Consider the following 23206-nt stretch of genomic DNA (forward strand, 5'->3'; position numbering starts at 1 on the left):
CAACCCACTCCCCCTCCCCTGGTCGCCAAAGTTACCAGGACTGGGGTCATAAGTTATCATGTCTGCGACGTGTGAGTGCACATAAGTTATCATGTCTGCCACGTGTAAGTTATCATGCTATTCACACAAAAGTTGTTGTGGGGATATTTAATCAACCCCCACTCCCCATGCCAAAGTTATCAGGACCGCGATACATAAGTTATTAGGTTTGTGATGTGTGAGTCACCAACTTAACATGCTATTCACATAAAAGTTACCACGGTGATCAGCCCCCCCCCCCCGGTGCCAAAGTTACCAGGACTGGGGTATATAAGTTATTAGGTATGCAATGTGTGAGTTACCATAATGTTCACACAAAAGTTATCGGGGCGTGAAAATTTCCACGATGTGATCAACTCGATACGAGTTGGTAAAACAATCCAAGAAAAGAACTATATTTTTTGCATTTTTTTCTCATATTGCAGGAAAAAGGTTCAAATACCTTGTTACCATTTTTTTAGATAAGTAACAGTTGGTTAGATGGCAAGAGTGATGTGTATAAGCACAACACGTGCTAGGTTCGATTCCCACACCCACCAGTTATATTTTTCGCATGCAGATTTTTTGAGCGAGAGAGAAAAGAAGGGGACGCTGGGCCTGGCGTGCGATTTCATCGGGAGAGCGGCGGTTAAGTCAGGAAAGTGCAACGCAAAATCATCGCAAGATCGCCAGCCCTGTCCGATCGAGAAATGGACGAGATCCACATCATTCGGATCTGTTGCGAGTTTTTAATAGGTCAAATTTTAGCTTTGTCGTATCAAAATACGAGCGATGTGGTCTAGAAAGATAACAACAACGAAAAAAATGTGATACAGAAAAATGAATAAAATTCCGAAGAGAATGAATTGGGCAACGCTGATGAGAAAAACACTAAGAGGCAATCCTAGTAAAAAATATTTTTACACTAATACAAATGGTTTGAATGGTAAAAAAGTCAAATAGCTTACTAGTCTTCATTTTGTTTACAGTAACTACAGTTTGAATCTCGATATGGGAATAAAATATTTTTCTCCCTCCCGCAAGTACTTGAATTCGAGTGTTACAGTTTATTTTTTCAGAAAAAAAACTCGAGTTTTACCAATTTTTTCTTGAGAAAAATTGCGAGTGATATCTGCACCAGAGTAATGGACTACTTGAATGAATACAGAACACCTAGCGTAGTTAAAACACAAAGGGCAGTGCAGTTGGTCAGTGGGGATGGCACATTCGTCAATGTAGACGTTCAGGTTTTGATTTCGAGCGCTTTTGTTGCCTTTTTTTTTATAAACAGAAACTAAAGTATGGAGATAGACATCGTACGTGCCTATTGCTAATGTCCAGTCGGCAGGGACTTAACTTTCCCGTTATCTAAAAAGAAATATAAAGTGCAACTTGATAGATCCAATCTATTCTTGGAATAGACAACTGACACACACTCCCTTAAGAAACAAAAATCGAGACACCAACCACCACAGTTAGTTTTTTTTTAAGATTTGTAAACCGATTTATTGGATTTGTTGGTAAAAATATTGGTATTAAACCCGAAACTGTCAGCGGATGGCCAGTGAGCTAAAACATGAAAATGGACTGTTTTTTTTCTTCTCTGTTGCACATGTTAGTTGTTAGGTTTCTACTTATTACTAAACAGTATAACTCAACCACCTATGAGCCACCACAGCGTTTTGGCGTCGTCAGCCGTCAGATCAACCTACAGTAACGAATCAGATCGAGTCGTCGTCCCACCCAGCGCAACAGGTCATTTTCACCATGTCGCAATCCATTCAGCACACATGTAGTCGGGCTGCTGCTCCACAGGCCGAGGTAGGGATCACCTCGTTTGATGGGCCGATCAGCGGCCAAAAGCCCATGTAGCCAGTTACGGGATTCTTCCATGTGTTTGGTGCGTACTCCACCATCGAAAGAAAACCCTCAAAAGAAAAAAGATGGCACAATTCAGCTCAGCACCGGCGGCGGATGCTATCTCCGCTCCTCCCGGCCGCATCGTTGGTCCATCATCCACCGGTAGATCTCTTATGCCCTACAAGTTGATCCCTTCTTTCCCTCAAAAAAAAAAACAAGTTGATCCCTTCATCTTGCCGAAAAAAGATTGATCACTTCCTCCACCGGTTGTTGTGTCTCTTAGACGACATTATGATCCTGAGACAAGTTTTTGTAAACCTGCGTTTTGATTGCCCCTTTTACTACTTCCAGTTCGTGTGTACAAATATCTTCTATTGATATTCCTTCCGCTTATGTCAGCCGGGCTAATATGGGATTCTCGGCACAGCTGGCAGTCCGTTCTTGAGCCTCTCGCTTCCAGATTTTCCCATTGCTCTTGTTAGATAGGGTTTGGATAAATCCCAGTTTCAGAATGTCTATACTTGTGGTTCAAATTATGTTAGCAAAGCCGTGTGATATTGGCGTAGAATGTGCCGATAAATACTTCACTGAACCATTCCACATGAAGTACAAACAATGGCTCATTGACAAGTATTTCTAATTTGTTAGGGTCTAAGCCCTCTCGTTGCACTGTTCATGCTGCCAAACATTCAAACCTACCATAGGTTTCTCTTTTTTGATAAACGTACCATCGGCCCCTACAACGACGTGTTCTATTAGGAAATGAGATAAAAAAGGTTGGTTACATCACTACTTGTGTCATATGAAATCTTCATTTACCTCTCTAAGACTGAATCTATTGCCAAGAAATTGTTCAAACAAGTTCTGTTGTGCTTCTTCTACCTATAGTAGCGTACATCAATCCATAAACTTAAACACATCTGCTAATGGCTCTTGATTTTTGTATTCCCAGGTACATCAACCGTTTCTCCATGTTTCTAGCATATCTTTGCTTCAATAATAGAGAAGTGCATTTGCTTCTTATCATGAATAATAGTGCAGAAAACAAACATAACCATGCATATATTGTTTTGTTCACACCACCTCAAGTTATTAGTTCAACTTAATCAGTTTAATTCCATAAATTGGGTGAGTGTAAGAACTTTTAATTATGTGCATTTTAGGGGCTCAATTATTGACTATGTGTATGCATTCTAAGTGTACTGGTTGCACTATCTTTCAGGCTGCATGCACGGCAATGTGTGTTGTGTTCTATACCCTAAATTCATTCTCTTTCACTACCAATATTTTTCCTCATGACTACAATCTAACCTTCAAGATAGGCGGGCGTGGCAACGCGCGCCTTCATGTTCTAGTTTTTATACTAGTATAAACATGCCCGTGCGTTGCAACGGGAGATAAAAAGACACAAAACGAGATAACAAAAAAACAAAGTCTGTAGCCTTCCTTCCCGACCGCGCCCATGATGGCTGCGGTTGCTGCGGGTCCAGCTGATCACAAAGCATTCTTACATGGACAATCCCAAGACGATGGGCTCTAACACCACACGCCCTGCTAATCCTGCTCCTCTCCTTTATGTTGACGTCTTGAGCCCGGCGCAATCGAGCCGGCTAGATTCCGAAGCATATCAACTCTTGGAGAGACTTAGAGGGATGCACTGTTTATACCATGCGCCAACATAGAGCAGAAACAAACAGGTGCATTCAAACAGTCTCACATACCCAAATTCCTTTCCCTTTCTATAGAAGCTCATTGTGCTCTAATTATACATGAAACCAATGGCAAGCAAATAAAATACTTACATGATTTAGAATTACAGGACAAACTCATCATATATAGAATTAAAGAGGAGGACAAAGGCCTGCTCAATGATATGATGGAAGCAAGAGGAGGACAATGACATGCCTTTTGCACCTGTGAACAAGTTGAAAGCGCTGGTGTTTCGCTTAATGTATAGCTCAATGGTATATGGTTGTTTCACAGTCTCCTGGATGTGCCACTTGTGTATTATTTTAAAAAAAAACTCAACATTTAGAATTTAACTTCCAATAATGTTCACATAATCATTCCATTCTGATAGTTACACCACGAGAAATTCAAGACGAATTATTATTAACAAGTTTGGTACTTCGGTGGAGTCCTACAAAACTGACTTGTCAAATTGACAGAGTACAAGAACAATGAAAACACACAAGATTACAGATAGCTTAACACATCACGCGTTACATGCTTCATCCTCCTGCATCATTATCTCCTCCTCCACTACTCCCCAGCAGCAATTGCCCTGTTTCCCACAACAAGACGAAGGACAGCAACTCTGCGAGCGGTAGGTTATTGTTAGGAATATGATATACTCAACAAAACACAGCAAGATAAGCTGACTACAAACAAATAAAGACAGCGCACAACTTTCATTTCTCAGCCTTCTTTTCTTTTGGGCGTGCCTGTGCTGCTTCCGTCCCAGCACCTTTCGTTGGTTGTTCAGTGATGGTTGCTTTGTAATACAAAGCGGGGGGAAACCCTATTTCCGCAATAATAAACGGGGAAAACTGCTAATAGGCAACTTCTCATTATGCATGTGGAGTTTAATTAGTCTACTATCCATTCCATTCATCTGGATCGTGCTAAATAAAAAACCACTCCATAAGAGTTTGGTGTGGAGAGTGTATATTTTAGGCTGATGTATTTCCAGGAAATCTTTTACATGCCATGTATTTACTCTTATCTCTTCATTTTAGCAATGAAAAAGGAGCATCAATCTGGACATATTTATTATCCAAAAGCAGATGTACAATGGATATATTTATCAAGTTTTGAAGCGATATGACTGCTGCTAAGTATTGCACAAGCCTTGACAGATCCTTGAACTTCATCATTTAGTTAATATCAATAAATTGAAAATTAAGATCAGACCTTGGAGCAAGTGTAGATAACAAGAGTCAGCCAAGTCCAGGCATTAGGTGCACAATTTGAGGAACCATCACCAGCTTGGTCGAGAAAATATGATAATGGGGACATCAGTTGAAGTTCATATTGACGTTGTGAACCACAAAGCTTACATGTGCCAACATCCTGTGAGTTAGTTGTAGGCAACAGTGGACTACCACCACATGAATACCTGCAGGTAATTAGACACCAAAAATCGAATCAGGTTCTGAAACTAAAATAGGTGTATACTTAGAGAAAAGCATGATATAACAAATAATAACAAGGACATGATGAGTTCTACCTAAAGCATTGTTGAGGATATGCATCCAACCGTTTCTTAAATTTTAAGAAAGTTCTGTCGGCCCCAGGAGCACTATCATATTCATACTTTTCTCCTTCCCATTTTTCTTCTTCATCATTACCCATGTCCATTACCTCTTCTGCCAAAAGTTTTTCATAGCTACTAGAACCTACACTGGTTTTCCCCCTCGACTGTTCCTTGTCGTAATAGATATAGAAACAAGGAAGAACTGCAGAAAGAAAATCTCATGAGACAAAAACACTCGGACTTTACACTTATGGTAATGAGTTCTGCAGAGATTTCCCTCACCTGGTATACTCAGGTCATTTACTTTCTCCTTCACTACAGCGCATTTTCTAGGGACATTATTAGCACGCTTTGATTTACTTTTCTTCTTTGTGTTGGATGCCACCGTTGCAGCCTGCTCGAGTGCTGCAGCCAAGGCATCTAAATCAAAATCATCATCATTGGTGTTGGAACTCTTGTTTTCTTCTTCATTATTTTTCCCCACAGAACAGGAAGGAGTTGGCTCATTTGAGCAAACCTTTTCTTTACTTTGGACTGACCCGTCCCCATTATCATTTGATTGCATACCAGTATGGCACTTCTGAACCCTTAGGACCTTCCAACTTTAAGAAGCAAATAAAATTAGAAGTCAGACAAACTAACCTCAAATCAAACTGAAGATCAGAATAACATGTAATTGTACCAAACTACCAATGGTAAGTGACACATGCTTGCCTTTGGGTGTTAGGGCTGCATTTTGGCGCCGGGCAAACGAGCACATACAGTGTCCTCTCTTCAATGTTAAGCTTCGCAAGAGGAGCATAAACCTGAAGTTACTACACACATATAAGAAAAACATGGCAAAACTACTAGTGCTGAGATATAGGTGCTGGCTACCATCATAGAAACAAGCTAGTATGCGACAAGAATTTAGGGTGCTGTTAAGTCTGTAGGTCCAAAGATGATAAATTCACAGTACTCTATTCCCTTATATGGACGTCCATCAGAAGATGCTTCAGCTCTTAACATTCTTAGCTAATTCAGTAAAGTAAAAAACTCGCCTGAGCAACAAGGCAGAGCCTGGTTCCACACAATTTGCATTGGAGTGATTCAGCTTCAGTCCCCACATCCTCGGCTGGCCAATCCTACAGAAAAAGATTCAGAAAATTACTTAAACATGAGCTAGCAATAGCCTCCCCTTGGGAAAATCGTTCCACCTTTGGATAGTAGCAGAAGATAAAATTGGTACTAGAACACATTGGAGCATGTAGCATAACAGGAGGGCTTATTTCCAACTTCCCAAGAGAAGGGGCAGCATAGCTTCATCTCTGGTAACGAAATTGAAGAAGAGATGGAGAAGAAAACAACAAGTTAGCGATGGCATACAGGGACCCCGCCGATCTTGGTGGTGTAGTGGTCGGCCTTCTCCCGGTAGTCCTCCGCCCACGGCCCCGGCAGGCCCAGATGCACCTCCTCCGCCATACCTGCCGCCTATCTACTATCCCTCGAAAGATGCGAGCTTCGCGGAGCTAGCAGACGGCCGCGGGAGGCAAGGACCGCGGACTCGACGGCGGCCGGCGGCGGCTGGAGAGAGGGGTTAAGCGGTTACTCCGTGTGGTCTCTCCCTGGGGGAAAGCTATTCAGGCCTGGTTCTGCGAAAGGGCCTGGACCGCCATGGGCGGGGACGAGGCCCTGCAGTGTAAAGAAGGCCTCATGGCCCACCCTGACGGGCTGAATCAGGTAGTGCAGTGTAAACATTGTTCGCTTTCAAAATCCCGTTCACTGAAATTTTGCCAAATTCATGAATTCATAAAATATAATAATAATTTTCACCGAATTATTTTCGAATATCATTAAATAAATAAATTTTTAATTTACAAAGAATAAATCAAAAATCATTTCACTGAATAATTTTTAAATTCGCGAAGAATTTTCACAGAACAATTTTTGGAACAATTTGAATTTTTTTCAAAAGCGAAAACCGTTTTAAATTTCGGTTTTTAAAATATTTTGACCACTTTTTCAACGTGAACACTTTTGAATTTCTGAAGATTTTTGGAAAACATGAAGAAAAAAGCGTGAAAACATTTTTTGAAATCCCCATTATTATTGTAAATAGCGACATTTTAAAATTTTCTAACTTTTTTTAACATTGAGTGAAATTTATGAATATATAAACGAAATAAAAGAATAAAAAGAGAAACAAAAAAATAAATAAATAAAACAAAGAAAAAATAAAAAGAAGAGAAAATTTCGAAAAGGAAAACTTTGAACCTTCTAGAAGGTTTCCAAAACTGCTATTTCTTGTTCAATCACTTCGCGTGGGAAGGACTCCTAATGGGTCGGCCATGTACTTACGCACGTGAGCAGTCGCAGCACTAACGATTGCAAGACCTCCTCCCAGCGCCTTAAGCGCCAGGAAGGGTAACCAGTGCTCACAAGCCCCCCTCGTGAGCGTTCGATCCGGACCTCCGGTTTTCCCGGTTCTCTGATCGAGGTTGATTGGTCGCTGTTGGATCGGTCCACTGCTGATCGGTTGACCATTGACTTTTAGAAAATATTCACAAAGAACCATGAAAACAAAAAATGAAAAAATGTCATGAATTTGAAAGAAAAAATCATGACTTCAAAACAATGTTCATGAATTTCAGAAAGTTGTGAAATTTGGGAGATTTGTTTACAAATTTGAGTAAATTCACCTAGGTCGGATAAGAAGTTCATTTTTTTGGAAAAAAGGTTCATGGAATTTGAGAAAAAAAATAAGTTCACAAATTTAAGAAAAATCCTGATTTTGGAAAAAAAATCAAGACTTGTAAAATTCCGCAATTTCAAAGAAATTCGCAAAAATTAAAAAGATGCTGGGGTAACCATACATTGATGGGCTATGCAAGTGGTGCTATACGAGGCCGTGAACAACTCTAAAAGTGGCCTAACGAGGCGTATGTTATTTTCGAACCGGATTTTCCTCCTTTTCCCATTACTTTTGACATAACCCTAAACCCTATGTCCGTGGACCACCAGGGCCGGCCCTGGGTAGGGGCAAGAAGGGCAACGCCCTAGGGCCCAGCCCAATGGGGGGCCCAACCCTGTGCACATATGCTACACAACCGAACAAAATGGGCCTTAAAGCATGTAGCCCAATCAGCTAGGTTACGTTCTGCTAGAAAAAACTAGTAGGTTACGTGAATTCTGAAAGACACCGTCCCAGTTTTGATTCAATCGACCCATCTCGTAACACCAGCCACCGTCGTTTCTTCTTCCTGTCTCCTCGTTCCCCGTTCCGCTCCTACTCCCAAAGCATGCAGTATGCCTAGCAAATTAATGGATACTGCCGCTAAAGTTGATTTCTTTGATACACTTTCAGTTTGTCCATCTCACTCCCCTATGGATTTGCATATAAGTATTCTCATCTAGCGGACGGCCACAGGCAGAGCCCAACACTTCATAAGCTCATTCACTTTGCAAGTTGCAACAGGACAGTTTCTCGGGTCAAAGACCTACAAAGATCTTGTAATTGCATAGTCCTTTTCCGCTTGATCTTTGTACTGTTTTTCTTTGTTTTCTAGCGATTCCCAGACTGATCTTCTATTTATGTACATGTTGCTCATTTGAGGATATGTGGACCCTAGGAAGATCCGATATGCTTGGGATTGGATAGCTGGATTTCTTTTATTTTTTCACCGACAAATTCAGGTATTTCAACTCCTTTCTTATAAAATGTTGGCTAAAAACATGATTTTGAGAAAGAAGAAAGAAAGTGATAGCAGATAAGTTAGATCCGATATATATATATTTTTAGTAATAATAAAAAGGGAGTTCTTTAGGGCATAAAAATGTTATGCTTTGTATCTTCTTTTTTGGCGCCGATTGTGGTTTATATCAATGTAATTTATATTTTTCACTACATTAGACCCACTTTTTAAGTTCGCCCCGGGCCTCCGAAAAGTCAGGACCGGCCCTGTGGACCACTTAGATATGAGTAAAACAGAGACGCGAAAACTTTTTATCTATTCATCAAACACCATGAGAATACAAAGAACACAATAAGCTAAACAAACTACACCCATGTTCATAGACCATATAGCGACGATTACAAGCACTGGAGAGGGGCGCGGACACCTGATAGCGTTAAGAAACCCATATGCTTGTTCGAGTATTTGAAAAGAAAAATGTTGGACGGCCGCGTCCGGCAAACTAACCGAACCCGATGCGTTCATGTTTCGGTTGATTTCTTGCTGAGAGGATACTTGGACTGATTGAGAGAGCATAACTAACGCACCACTCATAGTATATCGTAGTACCTGGCACGCAGATCGCTACAAGAAGTGGAGTTCGGATGCACAAATTTCCTTTAAAAACTGCGGGTGTGGGTGTGCTGTCCATGGCAAAGCTAGGGAACGGACCAACAACCGCCGCCACCACTACACCCTAGTCCCTAGATGACACGAGTGCAGCCACCACTGCGAACACAGAAACCATTAGCCGTTGTTAATCTCTGTCGTCGCCTTCTCCCGGTGGCCGGGAGCTGAAGCCTTCATTGACATGAGCTCCGGTGATGCTGCGTGACTGAATGCAGCCTCGGGGGGCATCTTTCTTTCATAAAATCATGGGCGTGCGGTGCCACCTCATATCTATCACACGACAGATGCAGGGGCGGCGACAAGTGCCTGATCTGTTGGAATGCGTACGTGTGAGTGTGTGACAGTCTGACGGAACATGTATGAATTGCTTCCCGTCCGTGACATTGACATGAGCACGTACATACATAATCCTACGGTCCTACCACTACCTAGGACGCGATGGAGCGAGTCACGGGATCTCGACGAGCAACCGCGCGCGCTCAGTTCCGGCTTGCTTCCAGGACGACGCCGTGGGGCATGTGGGCATGCGCCGGCTTGGCCGCTTGCCGGGCAGCCCTGATCGTGCATGCATGGATGCACAATTGCACATGCACTCCTCTGCTTTTCTGCTGGCAGCGGTGGTGAGTGAATTCCACTTTTTATCCCATATTTATACATTTGTGACACTAATTACCCCTTCGAGTGAAAATTCGTCTAGAATACCCCTTTTAAAATCTTTGGACCCTCGTTTTTTTATGCGTGTCCATCAGGTAAGGTGTGAGGTGACGCCCTGTATCCAAAAACATGTGGACGGCCACAAGAAGTGGAACAGATAGACAAGAAAAGCTTGGACAAGATCGCCAATGATCCCCTCCAATCCTTACAGTTTTTTTTACGAATCAATGACGCAACATGCCGATCCTATCGACCATAAACAAACAAAATGTAAAACTGAGGTAAAACCGTGTTAAAAGTCTCCAAAATCTGACATTTCGATAAAAGTTCCACTAAATAGGGTAATATGTGTCACAAATGTACAACTACAGGGTAAAAAATGGAATTCACTCGCGGTGGTGGTTCCGAGAAATGGCGGTGCCTAGCTAGAACTGGAACCGCGTGTTCTGGGCGTGTCCCTCCCGTCCATCCTGCCGTCCTGGTAGTATCACGTGCGTGCACCCATTGCTGGGCGGGCGCGCGCGCTCTCTTGTCGCGGTGCATCTTTTCTGTATCGGCAGCGTGCCGCCACGATCGGGTCGGGATCCGGATCACCAGATCCAGCGCAATTCAAAACGTTTGTATCGACGCGTCCACACCACTTTTTGCCGTCCAACAAGGTGCCCCGTATGTTCATGGACGCGTTTGTACGATTGAATTCTCACAATTTGGATGCAAAGCTGGAGAAGGTTTGTGGGTGTTCACGGATCTCCGTCACATAGGGCTACGACAACTCCGGCCCATTTTCACCGCCCTCTATCCCGATCTCATCATTTTCACCGCATGGACCCATTTAGACGGTCGTCGTAGCTAGAGGAGGAGGATTCAGAGGTGGTGGCCACTCGTAAGATCAACTCGTCGACCCACAACCGTGCCACCGAGTCCAAATGACCAGGGAGTAAGCAGCTTATCTGGTCGCGGACGTCGGGCGTGGATCACTGCAGCTTATCCGGTCGTGGAAGTCGGGCGTGGATCAACTGGGGTACCCGCTCTCTGTTTACTCATATGTCTCAACAGGGCGCAACGCCGACTGATCACGGGCAGATCGCTAGACATCATCCACGACAGAGGTGGCTTCGAGGACGGATAAGTTGATGACTCCTGGTCAAACTATACGCGGAGCAACCGAGCATGTACACCTAACATCTGGACTCGTCCACATAGCAACCAGACTAGTATATCGAGCATACGGGCCTTGATTCGAACGTTCGGTCGATCGGTCAACCCATGGAATAATGGTAGGGAAGAAAGTTTCAATTTGAGAAAGGACAAATTGTTGTGTGATACTTGGTTCGCCACTGTTGTTGATCCTTTTCAAGGCATGGAGCAAAAGGGCTCAACCTTTTGCCTCAAATGTTCACGCTTGGTTCCATGAGCTCAAGAACTTCGATCCCTACCGAATGAAAGCAATTCAAGATCATACGCCAGAGTCGCTCACCCCTCAATGGTAAACCACCCAATAATCTGTCAAAAAGTATTGCAACCATCTCAATTGTCGGTACTAAAAACGGCGGATCTCGGGTAGGAGGTCCCGAGCTGTTTACCCAGGTTTGGGCCCTCTCGAAGAGATAAAACCCCCACGTCCTGCTTTTGGTTGTATTGATGATGGTGTATCGAGTACAAGCTTGATCTACCTCGAGATTCTATGTTATGTTCTAACTGTAAGGTGTGTAATGAATCAATCTGTCTCTACAGACTAAACCCCTCAGCTTATATAGGGCGCTGAAGGTATCTAGGGTTACACATGGTCGGTTGCCAGTTGTCGAAGCAGACGCCAACAGCCAAAGCAATCCTTGGGGTACACGCCAAGTCTTCGGCAGAGCCCATCTTCACTACGCCAAGATTCAAGGCTTCCGGTGTCCTTCCTTATGAGATCGGTGGGCCATAAGCTCGGCCCGGGGACTGTGGGCCAACTAGGTTGGTACCCCCTAGTCTAGGACACTGTCTGTAGCCCCTGATCTGGTTTTCGAAGCCGGAGTCCACAAATTTCCTCGGTCATCATGTCTTCGGCTTGACATGCAAGTTCTTTCCCCGATGATCAATTTACACAATTTTGTTGTCTTCTGTTGTCCTCTAGCTAGCATATGCTCCAAAAAACGATGGCCCCAGGAGGAGAAAACGACATTGCGCGCTGCCATCGTCTGATCCAGGAGAGACAAATCTAGGGTTTCCCCTGGAGCATCGTGGGTGGGGAGACGAGAGTTGCAACAATGATGCCTCCAACAAGGAAACGACGCAATGCGCTACCATCGATGGCAAAGTCCAAAGTCGGCGCGGTTTTCATCGGCGGCCACGCCTTTCCGAACCCACAGCTGGCTTTAGATCCGCAAACCCCGAAGGACTGTGAATTTCCCGCATCAAGTGTCTTCGACGCCGGAGAAAGTTCCGACCGCCACGTGCCTCCAGCGACGAACTCGGGTACATGATCCCTTGATCCGCGCCCCCAGGCACCACCACATAAGCCACCTCCTAGCTCGTCATTCCCGATGGAGGGGACGCTCCCGACGCCGTGTCTGGAGCCGCTGCTTCGGGGCCTTGCATTGTAGATCTCTGTCGAGTCCGTCGTCTCCACATTGTCACCGGAGTGACGCCACGGGGCCTGGAGGAGTAGCCGTTGTAGGAAGATCTCGCGCCGCGGTGCACCGCCCCTCCAGGCAGTAGTGCCATGACTGTGGGACGCGAGATCCCTGCTGTCCTCTTCGCCGGCGGCGCACAGGCTTCCCTGGTGGCTACCTCTTGGGACGGTGAGGGGAGAGGGGAGAGAAGGGGGGTGACGGTGGGGGCTAAGGTTAGTGCCCTCGGTCGCCTTGGAGGAGGCGACATGAGGGACACAACTAGTTCCTTAGTGGACACGGCCACGGGACGCGAGGGACAATCTGTCCGATCTACGACACGGCGTTGGAGATATCTTATATTTGCATATTTTTCCTATATGGACATTCGCTACATGCATGGCAGGGTCACACGCTCGTACCTTTTCAAAAGATGCACAAAGTTCTTGAGTCCTTGAAGCCACTTTCCGTGGACATTTTTTTCTGTTTCTCCCCTGGGCCGGTTGTAAACGAATTAACGAAAGAGGCTACCAGTGCATGAAAAGCATGCATGAATTTCCAGCATACTTTCCGTTGACATTTTCCCCGACAACCCCAACGATCCCATCAGCCCCGCCGCACCTGCACCGCAACTGCAAGGCTGCACAGTGCACACTGACGACGCCTTTGGATCAACCCCGGCATGTCGGCGTCGTACCCACGCAATCTTCCCAACCCGCAGGCCGCAGCTCCGTTACGCATTCCCGCTATTGGAAAGCCACTACTAGAGCACACCCTCCGTGCTCCCGACGCAAGAGATCGTCGACCGATCGGCGTCCAAACCGAGCGTGCAGTGCAGGTAAAACCAACCAGAAGACCCCTAAATTGAAAGGCCACCAAACGTACGTAGCACCACCGTACCGGCATCGCATATCGCATATTGACCGGCGACGGCGAGATCGACGACGACGGGACCGATCGAGTTGCCGGGGAAAGCAAGGCAGGCATCGCCCCCTGGTTCGGCATTCCTCCGTAGGGAAACCACCGCCCGCTGCACGTAATTTCGCCCGGCGTCGTGGACGAAAAGAAATCTCTTTGATGAGCATGCGGGTTCATGGTTGGTTGGCTGGTTGGTCGCCGGGTAACCTCAGCGTGCGGGACCGTTTGCCCGGAGCTAATCCCGAGAGTTAATTAGCACATGTGATTCCGACGTGTGTTGCTGTCGAGGTATATGAACACGTATCAATCACGAGATATGCCGATGGATAAAGGACGGGATTTGGCTCGATGAGGACATGTACGTACGCCAGAGGTTCAGAAGAAACACATGCGTGTACATGCTAATCCCAAGAGTTAGCACACGTTCTGAAGCTCGGTCTGCATTTGTTTCTTGTGAATTTTGGAGAAACGAGTGCTGTGTGTTGGTGGCGGCGATTCGCGTGATCTCAAGGATAACATGATCTAAATCTCGTGGACGGACGCCAAAGAGAAAAGCATCATTGATTGAAGCGCGTGTATATCCGTTTGATTTTGTATGAACACGTACGTACGGCCTGCGGGTGGCCGACCAAGACGAAAACGGTATGCGTAACCACCGATGGTCCAGGTGATGAGGCGCCCATCACGCGTGAGGCGACCCGAGCATTGGAACGTAGTTGGCCCCCAGAGACCAGACCCCCCACCTAACGGTAACGCAACACAATCGATCCGCGGCTGCCTGCCTGACTGACTGCCTCTCATTGCATGTGTGATGGTCTGAAACTCTCTCATCGGATTAGGGCCATGATATGATTCATCGGCTCGGATCAGATCAGATCCGTCGAACCCAGCTGAGGTGGTGACCCAACCACCGGACGTTCGTAGGTTACGCACAATGCTCATTCATTCCTCATCATACATCTTGGTGCCGATCGGTCATCGATTATTCGTCGTTTCGCCTCCATTACAGGCGGGCAAGCACCGTCCACCGCACTGTTTCGCCCGAGGCCGATCAATCGAATCTCCGTCCCCAACCCGTGCCGTCACACTATCCCATTTTAGTTCTTGATTGAAGTATACCTTGCTTTCACAGTGGTAATTACCAACCCCGGCTGGAAGTAATAAACCAGATCGCATCTGCGTACGTTCACGGCAAAAGCAGCTTTCCAACCCCTGCTTTCTTTCGTTAACCACCGGCACCCATCAACCGCCATCCACCACGTTGAGATTCTCAAAGTGCCACCTTTACGCCCTGCCGCTTTGCCACGAGCCGCATTGTCAAGTCTAAAGCGTCCCACGGCCACATCTGAATCAGCGCACCGCCGTTCAAACTCGCTCTAGAAACCAAAAAATTCAAGTCACAGGTCAGAAAACGCGCGGACTTTGCTCGCTTGACATCACACGCGAGGACACGTACATGTTTGTTGTCACGAAGAAACGGCACCGACTTCTGGACTTCTGGTTGTTGTTGCAACGTACTCCGGCAGAGGGGGAAGAAGTTTGTGAGGCGCGTTGAAACGAATGCATGGACGGATGGCTCCAAGAATGGCATCGCTCACGGGCTGGGTAGAGTACAAACCACAAATTGCGACAAGAGTGGAGGCGGGACGGGGAAAACAAAGCCTCGCCCGCCACCGCCGTCCCCCTCACGGGCCGCTCCAGCTCACGCCCACGCCCACGCCACGCTCTCGGCTCGCAACCACCAGACCACTCTATATATCGCCAGTGCCAGTGCTTGGCAGAGGACGGAGAGGAGGCCTAGCTAGCACTGGGAGCAATGGCCATGGCGGGGCGTCCTCCGTTCCTGGCCGTGGCGCTGCTGCTGGTGGCCACGGTGATGCTGAGCTGGGGCGGCAATGTGGAGGTGGCGGAGGCGCAGACGCCGGTGTTCGCGTGCGACGCGTCGAACGCGACGCTGGCGTCCTACGGGTTCTGCAACCGGAAGGCGTCGGCGTCGGCGCGCGCCAAGGACCTGGTGTCGCGGCTGACGCTGGCGGAGAAGGTGGGGTTCCTGGTGAACAAGCAGCCGGCGCTGGGGCGGCTGGGCATCCCGGCCTACGAGTGGTGGTCCGAGGCGCTGCACGGGGTGTCCTACGTGGGGCCCGGCACCCGGTTCTCGCCGCTGGTGCCCGGCGCCACCAGCTTCCCGCAGCCCATCCTCACCGCCGCCTCCTTCAACGCCTCCCTCTTCCGCGCCATCGGCGAGGTCAGTCTTTCAGTCACCGACCTCGCGCCCCCTGTTTCGTTTCGTTTAGTTTTGGTTCGATCACCGTTACTTGCACCGGCGGCGAAAAGGAAGCATGCGAATCTGTCCTTCGCCGCCGCCGTCCGCATTGCGGTTGCTTGCCCCGGCGAGCTTTGTGGACTGTGGGTGCGGGTTGGTGGTGGTGGATTGGGGTTGGGGAGCGGAGATTCGATGGGTGCAAGTGTGGATCAGGCGTCAGGGAATGCTGTTCCTTGCTTTTGCGTCTTTCCGTTAGCTCGTGCGATGCCGTTTGGTACTGCATTGGGTACGGGCTCTGGATTACATTATTCCGTCCGGCCGGCCGGCCGGCGACTTTGGCTGCCATTGGCGAGCGACGCGCGGCATGCATTTAACATTTAACGCTGCTGCTGCAGCTGCAGCTGCTAAACCTAGCGTGCTGTGAAAAGCAGCGCCGGCGCCGCAGCATGCGATGCGTTTTTGTTACCGGAAGCAATACTTTTGCTCAGTCTAAATCTAAAGCTAGCGTAGAGAGGGAGGAGTATGCATGCGTTTTCGCTTCTTCCTTGCCATGCCATGGCATGGAGAGAGGCTGGTGTATACGCGCTGAAGGAATCATAATTAGGTCCAGTGTATCACGGAGCAGTAATAATACGCGCTCAAGGAATCATAATTAGGTCCAGTGTATCACGGAGGACTGGCCACACTGCACAGTGCTCCTCCACGACTCTCCATGTGCAGGGACATGGAGGAGTTTTATCTCCACCCCACCCTAGATGATACTGTCTTTCCGTCCGTGGATTTGCATTGATTGGACGCTAGCGGTGAGCACGTAGTCCATGGCAGCCTGTCAGCAAGGAAAATGCCTTTCTCTTGAGATTTTTCTCCGTTCCTGGTTGAGGCGTCGCTGTCTGGGTGGGGATTAGTAATTCAGGAACGAGTGCCCCCAATCATAATACCTGGTAGCAGTACCGGGGGTATCAATTTGAGGTCCCATATGAAGCAGCTTTTTTTTCCAAGTGCAAATCGTCGTAGACTCCACCACCGTCACCAGCTAGCTCTTGTCCTCGTCGAGTTTGGGAAAAGTGCCGTTTCAGCATGCTTGTAGGCAGCAGATGCCTGGATTTTGATGCCATTTTGGAGATTAACAAGTCGATTAATTTAAGCTTAGCTACTACCACTTGAGTGCACCGTGCCGACCCGTGCGTGCATGGGTCGTCGTCGACATTGTTGTCTGAATCATTTCTGAATTCTGACGGTTTTTTCTTCCTCGTGTGGTTTGCCAATGGCGCGTGCAGGTGGTGTCGACGGAGGCGCGGGCGATGCACAACGTGGGGCTGGCGGGGCTCACCTTCTGGAGCCCCAACATCAACATCTTCCGGGACCCGCGGTGGGGCCGCGGCCAGGAGACGCCCGGCGAGGACCCGCTGCTCGCCAGCAAGTACGCCGTCGGATACGTCACCGGCCTCCAGGACGCCGGCGCGGCGGGCGTCGTCGACGGCGCGCTCAAGGTCGCCGCCTGCTGCAAGCACTACACCGCCTACGACGTCGACAACTGGAAGGGCGTCGAGCGCTACACCTTCGACGCCAAGGTACTACCATTGCATTGCGATTGACTCACCAAGAATAATCTTGCTCGCTTCACTTCGTGTAGCTAGGTGAAGTAGCTTATTTTGGGTTACTTTGCCTGGCTGGCTGCCATGATTGGCTTGATGGCCATGAACGCTTACCGTTCTGCGTCTCTGACGTGCGAGTAAATGAGTGTGCTAGCTTGCTGTACCCAGTAGCAGTACACTACTGACTGACAAAAGCGCGTCGGCAAGGCCTACTTCCCTTTGGTTAATTTACTACTTCCTCTGTTCACTTTTATAAGACCTTGAGGACATTTCAGACAATGTGCAAAACAGCCTATTTTAAATTGTCTGAAACGACTTACAAAAGTGAACGGAGGGAGTAGTACTAATCGACCCATCGCCATTCCTTATTGGTAGCTAGCTAGATATAGCTCGAATCAGTGCACTGGCACTCAGAGCTGTGCTACTAAATTGGATCCGTTTCTCGCATGGTTACGATGCTGAGCGACACCGACAAACAGCATCGTTAGTTTCTCTATTCGCCCCGCTCAAGTAAAATTACCGCCTTCTTGGTTGACAGCAACATGCTGGTTTCTACTGCTAGTTGCAACAGTTTGCACCCTCGTCCACCCCACTGCAAATTTAGTAAATTATGCAAGACACTTCTAGCTTAATCATTGTACACTTAACTAAGGAATGAGGGAATGTCTGGACACGTGTAGGTGCATACAGAAAAGCAAGTTGCGAGTTGTTAACACCTCAGATCCTGGTAAAATGGCAGATCCGGGCACTGAAAAATGGCAGATCCGGGCAGACAAACACCCATCGCCCAAAACCTTGTCTAAAACAACGCTGCATTTGCACCTCTCTGGCAGCGTCTCGGAGCCCTTGTCCCAGAATCTAATTCAGTTTCCTATGCATCAAGGGTACGGTAGTGCGTGTTCTATAATTCTCAAAGGACAGAAACAGGAGCAGAGTCATTTGTGTTTTTGTGTGTATTTTAGTAGTATGTGAGCACTAGCAGATAAAGTTATATAATGGCGCGCGCCTAATCATGGGTGTCGTATTAGATAGATACCGTGCATGTGAGCCTGCTGCAATCACTGCTCAAAAGTATTCAAAGCATAGTCACTCACCACTCACTGTACGTGCAACTCCACTCCATCAGATTTTGAGAGAAGCAACATGCCAAGCTTTCTGAAAATCCACACTAGAAGCTGTAAACTAACAAGTAGAAAGAAAAACAGAAAGTAATGGCAGAAAACTGCAATCCTGTAACAGTTTTCCCTTGTGTGTTTTGTGAAATTCAGGTGTCGCAGCAGGACCTGGACGACACGTTCCAGCCGCCGTTCAAGAGCTGCGTGCTGGACGGCAATGTGGCCAGCGTCATGTGCTCCTACAACAAGGTGAACGGGAAGCCCACCTGCGCCGACAAAGACCTCCTCTCCGGAGTCATCAGAGGGGACTGGAAGCTCAACGGGTACCTCATCTTGCCCTACTCATGTCGCAAGATGGTGTACGCTAGCAGTTAGTTTCAGAGAAGACCATGTACATTCTGAATTTCTGATGGCATATGCATCTCTGTTTGGTTCTGGCTGCAGATACATCGTGTCCGACTGCGACTCCGTCGACGTGCTCTACACCCAGCAGCACTACACCAAGACGCCCGAGGAGGCCGCCGCCATCACCATCAAATCAGGTCCGTCCATTCGTCACAATACACATCATCCAACTATACATATCCAGTGCAAATGTAGTACAGACAATGCAGATGTTTGGATGATGATCTATTACTGTTAGTGCGACCCCTAGCAGCAGTTATGCAATCAGTACGAGTCGAGATTAGCGGTAGCCATCGAGTTGTTAGGGCGTCCGGTCCGGTGTAATTGATGGGCTCTTGGCAACAACTTTTTAAAGCTTAAGGGACCTTGACAACTTGCATCCTGACCGACCTCAAGAAATTATCCCCGGTTGTGTCCACGCAATTATACATGCTACTGTTCTTGCAGATCCAGCTTGCAATTAAATCATCCATGGTCCCTAAACATAAGTGCGATCCAGACATGTTCAAGTGTGTACTATGTAGTACTAGTAGCTTTTATTGTTTCTCTGTTTCATGTCTGTCATTTTGCTTCAATTTTCCAAACAACATATAGATGAAGCAGAAACAGAAAGAAAATAGAAATTCTTCTACCTGAGGACGAGACATGTCAAATAATTTGAACATTTCCTCGTGAAACTTCAAAAGTTTTGTGTTGAGCAAATTCGGAATTCTGAAATTTTTGATATCTGACATTGCCTAATTGGGTGCGGCAGGGCTGGACCTCAACTGCGGCAACTTCCTGGCAGAGCACACGGTGGCGGCGGTGCAGGCCGGCGAGCTGTCGGAGGAGGACGTCGACCGGGCCATCACCAACAACTTCATCATGCTCATGCGCCTGGGCTTCTTCGACGGCGACCCCAGGGAGCTTGCCTTCGGCAGCCTCGGCCCCAAAGACGTGTGCACGTCTTCCAACCGGGAGCTGGCGCGCGAGACCGCGCGCCAGGGCATCGTGCTGCTCAAGAACAACGGCGCGCTGCCGCTCTCGGCCAAGTCCATCAAGTCCATGGCCGTCATTGGGCCCAACGCCAATGCCAGCTTCACCATGATCGGCAACTACGAAGGTATCAATCAAATTTCTCACTGCTGTTCACAACTTGATACTATGATCAGCTTCACCAGGTGGACTAAAGTGTTTGTGTACTGACAATGCCACCAGGCACGCCGTGCAAGTACACGACGCCGCTCCAGGGCCTGGGCGCCAACGTCAACACCGTGTACCAGCCGGGGTGCACCAACGTCGGCTGCAGCGGGAACAGCCTCCAGCTCAGCACCGCCGTGGCGGCCGCGGCCAGTGCCGACGTGACCGTGCTCGTCGTCGGCGCCGACCAGTCCATTGAGCGCGAGAGCCTGGACAGGACGAGCCTCCTCTTGCCGGGCCAGCAGACGCAGCTCGTGTCGGCCGTCGCCAACGCCTCCAGGGGCCCTGTCATCCTCGTCGTCATGTCCGGCGGGCCGTTCGACATCTCGTTCGCCAAGGCCAGCGACAAGATCTCCGCCATTCTTTGGGTCGGCTACCCCGGCGAAGCCGGCGGCGCCGCCATTGCCGACATCCTGTTCGGCAGCCACAACCCAAGTAAGTGCCGTTCCGTCTCTGCATCATTTTCTCTCAGGTGCTCGTCAGTGGTCACCACATTATGCCGAGCATTCTCTGACGACCGAGCACTCTGTTTTGGTCATGGACGCGCAGGTGGGAGGCTGCCGGTGACGTGGTACCCGGCGTCGTACGCCGACACGGTCAAGATGACGGACATGCGGATGCGGCCGGACACGTCGACGGGCTACCCGGGGCGGACGTACCGGTTCTACACGGGAGACACGGTGTTCGCCTTCGGTGACGGGCTGAGCTACACGAAGATGTCCCACAGCCTCGTGGCCGCGCCGCCGTCGTACGTGTCCATGCAGCTGGCCGAGGACCACCCGTGCCGCGCCGAGGAGTGCGCGTCGGTGGAGGCCGCGGGCGACCACTGCGAGGACCTGGCCTTCGACGTGAAGCTCCGGGTGCAGAACGCCGGCGAGGTGGCCGGCGCGCACTCGGTGCTGCTGTTCTCGTCGCCGCCGTCGGCGCACAACGCGCCGGCGAAGCACCTGCTCGGGTTCGAGAAGGTGTCGCTGGCGCCCGGGGAGGCCGGCACGGTGGCGTTCAGAGTGGACGTGTGCAGGGACCTGAGCGTGGCGGACGAGCTGGGCGGCCGCAAGGTGGCGCTCGGCGGCCACACGCTGCACGTCGGCGACCTCAAGCACACCGTGGAGCTACGGGTCTGATGGCCGAGGGTGATCAAAGAAAATTCCACGTAGGGAGGATCGGTTTCATTTGATAGGGGAAAAAAATGATGGATTTGGATGGACCGACGGGGGGAATGGGCCGTAGGAATTGATTTAAGGGAGGTGAAATAACCAATGGGCCTCTTGTTGATACAAGAAAGAATTGGATCCACGGGGGGCTTTGGGAGTTGTTTTGTTGCGGTTGTTAAATTCGATTTGATTCGTTTGGAATTGGAGGGACGATTTGCAACTGTAATCTTTGATGGCGTCTCTCAACTGTAATTTATTGGAAGGGGAAATACCTCATTTCATCCACTCAATTCCGTTCGATTCACTTTACAAAAAAAAAACAATTCAACTCACATTTGTTTCATGTGCTAATCTCGGTGTTTTTTATGGGTGCTTGCATCACTGGATGCAGAGGCCAGGATCTTTTCCTCTTTTCGAAAAAAACCACTGCATCGTTATCTCTCCCTTGGTAGGTTGACGTTTGGCTTTCGGGTGCATATATGTAATTATAAAAATATTCAAAAATGCCAAAACTTTTTGGCAACAAACATTATCAAGTGGTATACGTGTATAAAAAGTTCTATACCTGTCAGGATATACTGGAGAAAAAAAAACAAAGTCAACACTACAGAAGTTATTGTTCACACTTTTTATCCTTGGAATTTCTTTTTGCGAAGAATTCAACAGGAGTGTTTTTTGGTCAAATTTTTATATGGGTACAACAAAAGGTCAAGTTTGTCCTAAAAAAGATTGATTTGTTGACCTTTTTGTAATTAATAAAAAAAATCCCTAAGAGCCAAGGGATTTTCCCCCTCTCCCGTACCTCTTTGTGCTCACACCTTCTCCAATAGGACCAACCGGCGCTCACGCGTTGCCCCGCGTGGGCTGGCCACCCAACACTAGGGACGTCAACTGGGTCCCGTTTAATCCCGTTTAAAGTTCACTTATGATATGATAGTTCAAAAAGGTTTTTTGTTTGTTTGAGAAAAATGAACTATCAAGCTAGCAAAAACTAACTAAATAGGATTACGGACGCCATTTATTTGCCACTTACATCCCTACCCAACACGAGCTGGTGGCTTGCTCGGGTCGCGTTGATTAACTTCACCAGATGTCTTGACCTTTAACCTGACACGGTCACTTGACGTTGATCATTGACTTTTTTTAAAAGTTCACGTGTTTTGTAAAGTTCATATACCCCTTGTACTTCGTGTTGTGTTACTTTGTGTGTGTGGGTGAATCTTGTTGTACTGTATGGCTCTGGTGGTTTGCTTTATCTATAAAGCGGGGCGAAAGCCTTTTTTGGTAAAAAAAGTTCCCATTTTTGAAAAATCATGGGTTCCAAGAATTTAAGAAAATTCATTAATTTGAGGGGAAAACTTCAAAAATTTGAGGAAAAAAGTTCAGAAAATTACACGAATTTGAAAAAAATATGTGCTCTGGCTGACGCATGACAACCAACGCTACAACCTCTCCCTCCTCGCGCTACATCAACTGGCAAAGGGGAAAATCTACGACGAGTTGACGAGTGAGGATCCTATGGTGCCCATGGTCATGGAGGTGGGCACTCTACAAGGCCGCACGCAGCGCTCATGCAAGCTGCAATGCGATCACGATGGAGGCGGATGTAGAGGTGGCGCAAGCGACCGCAGACGAGAATATGGGCAGCTCCCCATCATTTGCATCGGCCACGACGACCACGAGGCTGGTCATGCATCCACGTCGATCGTGGACCTCACCTCGACCAGCAACGTCTACAGAGCAGACTTCAGCGAGGAAGAGTAGGAGGTGGGACATAAATATGGCACATCTCTTGTTCCATGTGGGCCATGTTCGTGTCTCATGTCCTACTCTTCCCCTCGCCGTCGACGCACAACTT

The 23206-nt window shown here is 48.0% G+C and overlaps 2 protein-coding genes across 2 annotated transcripts; one reads left to right on the forward strand and one right to left on the reverse strand.

Moving 5' to 3' along the window:
- Positions 1-3908: 3908 nt before the first annotated feature.
- LOC123190837 (programmed cell death protein 2-like) lies at positions 3909-6768 on the reverse strand. The gene is made up of 7 exons (XM_044603567.1): positions 6500-6768; positions 6175-6258; positions 5849-5940; positions 5417-5736; positions 5108-5336; positions 4792-4996; positions 3909-4195 (listed from the first exon to the last, which is right to left on the reverse strand). Exons 1-7 carry the CDS (start codon positions 6593-6595, stop codon positions 4094-4096), a joined length of 1128 nt encoding a protein of 375 aa, XP_044459502.1. The 5' UTR covers positions 6596-6768; the 3' UTR covers positions 3909-4093.
- Positions 6769-15283: 8515 nt separating this feature from the next.
- LOC123190838 (beta-D-xylosidase 4) lies at positions 15284-21638 on the forward strand. The gene is made up of 7 exons (XM_044603568.1): positions 15284-15882; positions 17178-17471; positions 18764-18933; positions 19055-19152; positions 19770-20117; positions 20213-20629; positions 20744-21638. Exons 1-7 carry the CDS (start codon positions 15454-15456, stop codon positions 21316-21318), a joined length of 2331 nt encoding a protein of 776 aa, XP_044459503.1. The 5' UTR covers positions 15284-15453; the 3' UTR covers positions 21319-21638.
- Positions 21639-23206: the final 1568 nt, after the last annotated feature.

The sequence above is a fragment of the Triticum aestivum genome, chromosome 2A, assembly GCF_018294505.1.
Source record: "Triticum aestivum cultivar Chinese Spring chromosome 2A, IWGSC CS RefSeq v2.1, whole genome shotgun sequence".
Classification (NCBI taxonomy): domain Eukaryota; kingdom Viridiplantae; phylum Streptophyta; class Magnoliopsida; order Poales; family Poaceae; genus Triticum; species Triticum aestivum.

What these genes read in the sequence shown, in the direction of transcription:
- LOC123190837 (XM_044603567.1), bottom strand. Translation starts at nt 6,595, where the DNA reads ATGGCGGAGGAGGTGCATCTGGGCCTGCCGGGGCCGTGGGCGGAGGAC. An exon ending in TATCCTCAACAATGCTTTAG is followed by an intron (nt 4,997 to 5,107) that starts GTAGAACTCATC and finishes AATTACCTGCAG; the next exon opens with GTATTCATGTGGTGGTAGTC. An exon ending in TTATCTACACTTGCTCCAAG is followed by an intron (nt 4,196 to 4,791) that starts GTCTGATCTTAA and finishes TACCGCTCGCAG; the next exon opens with AGTTGCTGTCCTTCGTCTTG.
- LOC123190838 (XM_044603568.1), top strand. Translation starts at nt 15,454, where the DNA reads ATGGCCATGGCGGGGCGTCCTCCGTTCCTGGCCGTGGCGCTGCTGCTG. An exon ending in TCTTCCGCGCCATCGGCGAG is followed by an intron (nt 15,883 to 17,177) that starts GTCAGTCTTTCA and finishes TGGCGCGTGCAG; the next exon opens with GTGGTGTCGACGGAGGCGCG. An exon ending in GGGGACTGGAAGCTCAACGG is followed by an intron (nt 18,934 to 19,054) that starts GTACCTCATCTT and finishes TTCTGGCTGCAG; the next exon opens with ATACATCGTGTCCGACTGCG.